This window comes from Copidosoma floridanum, unplaced genomic scaffold, assembly GCF_036245765.1.
Source record: "Copidosoma floridanum isolate Cflo_tuat_1 unplaced genomic scaffold, Cflo_Japanese_pri ptg000002l, whole genome shotgun sequence".
NCBI lineage: Eukaryota > Metazoa > Arthropoda > Insecta > Hymenoptera > Encyrtidae > Copidosoma > Copidosoma floridanum.
In genome coordinates, this window is record NW_028321879.1 from 1,168,181 (window position 1) to 1,173,940 (window position 5,760).

The 5,760-nt window shown below is 43.5% G+C and overlaps 1 protein-coding gene across 1 annotated transcript; it reads right to left on the reverse strand.

Annotated features, from left to right (window-relative positions):
- Positions 1–384: 384 nt before the first annotated feature.
- Positions 385–4,034, reverse strand: LOC149375953 (uncharacterized). The gene is made up of 5 exons (XM_089595064.1): positions 3,503–4,034; positions 2,998–3,328; positions 2,730–2,934; positions 1,888–2,569; positions 385–1,046 (listed from the first exon to the last, which is right to left on the reverse strand). Exons 1-5 carry the CDS (start codon positions 4,032–4,034, stop codon positions 385–387), a joined length of 2,412 nt encoding a protein of 803 aa, XP_089451190.1.
- Between the last annotated feature and the right edge of the window lie 1,726 nt (positions 4,035–5,760).

The window sequence follows — 5,760 nt, forward strand, 5'->3', positions numbered from 1 at the left end:
CATCGAAGACTGCGTAATAATATATACAAGATAGTATGTTTTTTACACCTTACGGGTTATTTATATAAGTGCAGCAGTAGGTTGTATATCGCGTAAGCTTGCATTTCCTATCCAACCCGTCTTAAAACTACGATTTTGTAAGCATGATTTCTTACAACTTTCATCGTCAACCTTCATTTTTTTTTATACGAATAGAAAGATGGGAATTTAAAGAATATAATTCAATTTTATTAACCTAGGTTGGGTTACTTATAATTTTAACGTTGAGGACACTGGAGCCACCTTAAAATTTAAAATTGTAAAAAAAATATGTAATTAAAATGCAGTATCTAGCCTATTGCGAAGTCCACCAAATTTCTTGGCCCTTACACAATTCAATAATATTTAATCGCTCACTCTGCCTTGCGAGCGCGTTATGATCTGATTGTGAATCGTTAAAAGTTCTGGCTCCGTTGGCAACTTAACTAGTTTCACCACTGGTTGTTTGAAGGTTAAACGGACAGTTCTGACAGTGACCGTCCACACTAGCCCCTCTGTGCCTGGATGTGTTTTGACTATCAGTCCAAGACGCCACTGGGTAGGTGGGGTGAGCTCATCTGTCAAGAGCACAACGTCGCCTGTTGTCAAATTGGGGTAAACATTTAACCATTTGTTGCGTCGTTGCAGTTGATGGAGTACCTCCTTATGCCATCGCCGCCAGAAGGAGTTGCGCAGGTTGGTCAACAGTCTCCAGTGGTTATTCAAGGAGATGGGCTGACTTTCCTCACTAAACGGCTCAGGATGGGCCAGCAGAAAAATTACCATCAAAAAATGAGCAGGATTGAGTGCCACGGCGTCAGTGGGGTTGACGCTCAACGGACACAGAGGCCGAGAGTTGAGGTAGGCCTCGACCTTTGCAGCCAATGTGGACAGCTCTTTGAACGTGAGGGTGTGATCGCCAACTACTTGGCGGAAGTGGTGCTTAAAGCTGCGCACCGCTGCTTCCCATAGCCCTCCGAAGTGTAGAGCCCGTGGTGAAATATATGACCACTCCGTACCTTGGGCTGCTACACGGAAGATTGTTGTTACCAGAAAAACAGGTTCTATATGTTAGTACAAGTATTTTTGATACTCTGTACAAGAAAAATGTGTACTGGTACAGGTATATTTGGTACGGTAGTATATTTTAAAGAACCTTAGTGAGTATAGATAAACCTTATACTTAGTACGTCAAAATCCAATACGTGGTACGGGTTTTTCCTGTACCAGTACAGAAAGTTAGTCGGCCAGTGGGAACATTTAGAATGTCAGTATGTATATATATATATACATACGTAGCTGTAGAAGTTCAAGAGGTTAGGATTTCAGTATATCCACCACAACATAACGTAAAGTTCAATACATTGATACGAATCTAACAAGATGTAATGATAAGTGCAGTAGGCACTTGTAGTCACTTTCCTGTTGCGTATAATAATTGGTTTTCACTTGCAAAGAACAATTTACATATTGAGCCAACACAACAATGACATTCCCATACATGTATGCAAGTATGCATATATATATATATATATATATATATATATATATATATACATATCTTCACTGTATATTATAAGCGCACGTACTATGCGCGGTAGACGGTACAGTTGAAAGCCATTCGCAGTATACAAATTTAATAGACTATTTATGGTACAGAAAAATCCTGTACCAAAGCTATTGAAAAACTTGTACTAGTATAGTTATAAAACCGACTAGTCACAGGTTTTTCGGTGATCCAGATAAGTATGTCAAAATGTGAGACTGGTTGCAGAAATCTCAAGACCTGTACGTTATTTTTTAGGCTCATCACTTTTGGTATAGCTTATTCTGGTAACAACAATCTTCCGTGTAGAGTCGGCGTCACACTGTCCATGAATAGCGAGGCTTTGGCGAAAAGCGCTTGCAGCTCCTTGGCAGCGCTTGTAAAGGTGGTGGCGTTATTAGAGTGCAGTTTTTGACGAACTCCTCGACGTAAACGAAATCGATCGAACGCTGCAATAAAACAACTCGTTGACAGATCAGAGGCTACGTCAATATAAATCGCTTTTGCGAAAAAACCTATAAATATGACTATAAAGCCGTCAGTTGACTTAGCGCCTCTGCCTCGAGAAAAAAGCACTGGAAAAGGGCCCGCGTAGTGCAGTCGAGTGACGTTAAAGTCTCGTGTTGGAGTAGTTTGCATGACTGGCAGAGAACCCATTAGCTGTTTTGGACTTTGCTGACTGTAGCGTGTGCATTGTATGCATCGTCTAGGGACTCCTGTAGCTACTGCGTGTCTGCGTGTGATCCAAAGAGATCTATAAATGTGAGATAGCATCAATTGCACCCCTCCGTGCAATGTGGTGTGATGCACTTCCTCGACGAGCCTCTTAACAATGATACATCCTCCGGGCAGCACGATTGGGTGTATCTCGTTGTAAGAAATCGGTGAATGTTGTAACCAACCTCCAATTTGAATCAATCCGTGAGCACAGATGAAAAGATTGAGTCGAGCAAGTGGGCTCCGCTTGGAGAGCTGCTTGCCGGCCAGTAGTTGCTTAAGCTCCTGCTTGTAATGTTAATTTTGAACTGCGTGGTAGCGAAAAATTCGAGCTAGAGTCCAGTCTTGATAACTCAGCTTTTTGTGGGACTGACTTTTATTAAGGGCTTTCAGACGCCACGAGCTACAGTAAGTTAAAATGCGCAGGATCTTACTGAATCGTGAAAACTTGCAGCGTTGATAAGCAGTTGCATCCAGGTCCTGTAGGGACGCCTTCGTCAATGCTTTCTTCTAAGGCAGTGAGGGCATGCGCATCCTTAACTATCTGAGCACTGAGTGGCATGTTGGTTGGCCAAGTAGATTCAGGCATGGACAGCCAATCAGGTCCATGCCACCAAAGCTTGTGCTCAGCAAGATCAGCCGTTGAGACACCTCTTGAAGCGCAATTAGCACCGTTGTCTGCAGATCTGACGTGTCTCTAAGTCGCTGTTGGTAACCTTGTAATTATCTCGCTAGTACGATTGGCAATGAATGTTTGCCACTTGGATGGGTGTTCTTTCAACCATTCCAACACAACTCGTGAATCCGACCAACAGTCAATTGATGCTGGTGGTTGTTGACTTGCATCTAAAATGTGTGAAGTCAACCGAGCTAGTAATGTGGCCCCACCCAATTCGAAACGTGGCAATGATTGGACTTTTGTGGGAGTAACCTTTGTTTTTGCCGTGAGCAGCATGGGTTGGCGTCCTGGAATGACAACGTATAGAGCAGCTGCATACGCTCTCTGCGAAGCGTCGGCAAATCCGTGCAGTTGCCAGTCATCATTTTCTAAGGTGTTAAGTCATCGTGAAATCCGGATCTTCGATACTTCTGCGACTCCAGCTTCGAATTCAAACCAGTAGGATTAAAGTTAATTAGGAACAGGCGTATCCCAGTTGATGTGGTCCAGCCAAACATCTTGCATGATTACTTTGGCCACGATAATCATGGGTGCCAACCAACCTAGAGGATCAAATAATCGAGCAACTTCAGACAATATTGACCTTTTGGTAACGCAAGTCACTTGAGTAACTGTTGCTGTGAACGAAAAAGCATTGTCCTTTAGAAGCCATTTAATACCAAGGGTGGATTTTACCTCGTTTTGATTTAATCCAACTTCAGTTGCAGAAGAAGAATTTAAACCTGCTTGTAGATCCAGGGAATTTGCTGCCCACTTATCCAGGACCATGCCAGTTGATCCCAGGAGATTTATCAGTTGCTTGCGGCGTCGTACGGCTTCCTTGATAGTGTCCGCTCCGCCGAAGAGGTCATCCACGTAAAGTGTAAGACGAAAAATTGAAGCACCTCCTGGATAGTCGAGTAAACCGTCAGTTGCAATTTGTTTCATAACCCGAAGAGCCTGAAAGGGAGCAGATAAAGTACCGTACGTCACCGTGACGCATCTGTAATCCTGAATTGGCTTGCTAGTGTTGTCTTGCCAAAGTATTCGTTGCCAGTCAGCATCATCCTGATGAACCTTTATCTGGCAAAACATCCTAATAACATAAGTAGTGAATAAGAATCTAAATCGACGTTAAAGAGATAAAACTATTAAGATAACGGCTTGAAGCTTAGGTCCCGACAAAAGCAAATCATTTAGTGATAGACCATTTTGCGATTTCTGTAATGCGTTAAAGACTACGCGTATTTTTGCAGAGTTTCCAGGTCTCACCACCGCATTATGACGTAAATACAATCCAGGATTGAGCACCCAATGTGAAGGAACGGGCTCCATATGATTTAACTCCAGGTATTCAAGCATGAAGGCATGATAACGCTCGGACAGTTGCGTATCACGCTGTAGTCGCTTCTCAGATCTACGCAAACATGCAGCCGCGACATCTCGTGAACCGGAAAACTCGGGTTGCTTTGCGAAAGGCAATTGGACGACAAAGCGTCCATTCTGTTCGTGATAATGTGTGTCAACAAAGTGTTGTTCACAACGCTGTTCGTCAGGAGTCAAAAGTGCCTTGCGTGGAATTTCTTCGATCTCTTAGAACTGCGTGAGTTGCTGTGAAAGCAATGGCTCCGTGGTTAAATGAAATGCGCGAACTGGCTTTTAATTGTAAGTGTTGACGGGTGAAATGGCTCCGGTAAGCAACCAGCCGAAGACAGACTGCTGAGCACACGGAGTACTCATTGGTCCTCTACGCATGCCTTCGAGCATAAGGGTAGGGTATATGTCTGCACCAAGTATGCAATCAACCTTCGCGGGTTCCGAAAATTGAGAATCTGCTAAAATTAAACCACGGAGATGGGGCCAATTTCCTGACACGACCCTGTCTTTGGGCAGACAACAAGTTAGTTAATTTAGCACAAGCGTGGAGAAACCCATAGCGAAGCTTTTACCAGTACTTGATTGTAAAATACCGTGAGCTATGGTCTTGCGAATTGATGTCTTTTCGGAACCGAAGCCTATTACCGAGATTGAAGCCTTTTCCGAATCAAGCTTAAGCTGTTGCACTATCTGTTGCGATATAAAGCATCATTTGACACAAGGATCGATTAGGGCCCGAACAGTCGGCTTCTTGCCTAACGCTTTTAATATCAAGATTCTAGCCGTAGCAAGAAGCACTGAGGCTCCAACCGACGCACTGTGTGATGCGACATGACTGGACGATTTATCAGAGTTTGCAGAGGTACCGGTAGGCTGGGACCCGTTATCAGCGAACGAATTACCTATCCGATAGCCTGAGCCTTTGTTCTGTGAATTGTCTTCCGAGTGCAATTTCGTATGATGCGCGAGTTGACATTTGAAGCAACGGTTAGATGACGGACATTTATTGGCCTTATGTCCTTTTCTTAAACAATTAAGACAAAGCTTCGAACCCTTACAGAAATCAAAAGGCTGAGACTGCGTCTTTGCATTAAAATGACTGCAGTGATGTAACCAATGAGGACCTTTGCATAAGTCACACAAGGGACTCGATTTAGTTTCAGAGTGATCCACCATTTGCGCGTTATTCGCGATAACTTTATTCGATTTGCGAGGTGTCGAGTTACTTGATTGCTTGCTGGAAGACTCACATTCGTCCACGTAAGAATGCACTTGTTCTAGCGTTTGAATACGCTTCTCCAAAAAATTTATTAACGCGTTTAATGTTGAAAAACCGTCTACGTTCGACTGGGACGCTTCCCAAGCTTTACTAGAGCCAGCATCGAGCTTACGGACAACACAGTGAACGATCCAACGATCCAATTATCGTGATGTTCGACCGCAC

Bases quoted from the DNA above. Each gene is read 5' to 3' on its own strand.
- LOC149375953 (XM_089595064.1), bottom strand. From the start codon at position 4,034: ATGTTTTGCCAGATAAAGGTTCATCAGGATGATGCTGACTGGCAACGA. The intron at 3,329-3,502 runs GTTGGTTGGCAC...TTAACACCTTAG, and splicing joins TCGATTATTTGATCCTCTAG to AAAATGATGACTGGCAACTG. The intron at 1,047-1,887 runs GTGTGACGCCGA...TCTTCCGTGTAG, and splicing joins AGCCTCGCTATTCATGGACA to CAGCCCAAGGTACGGAGTGG.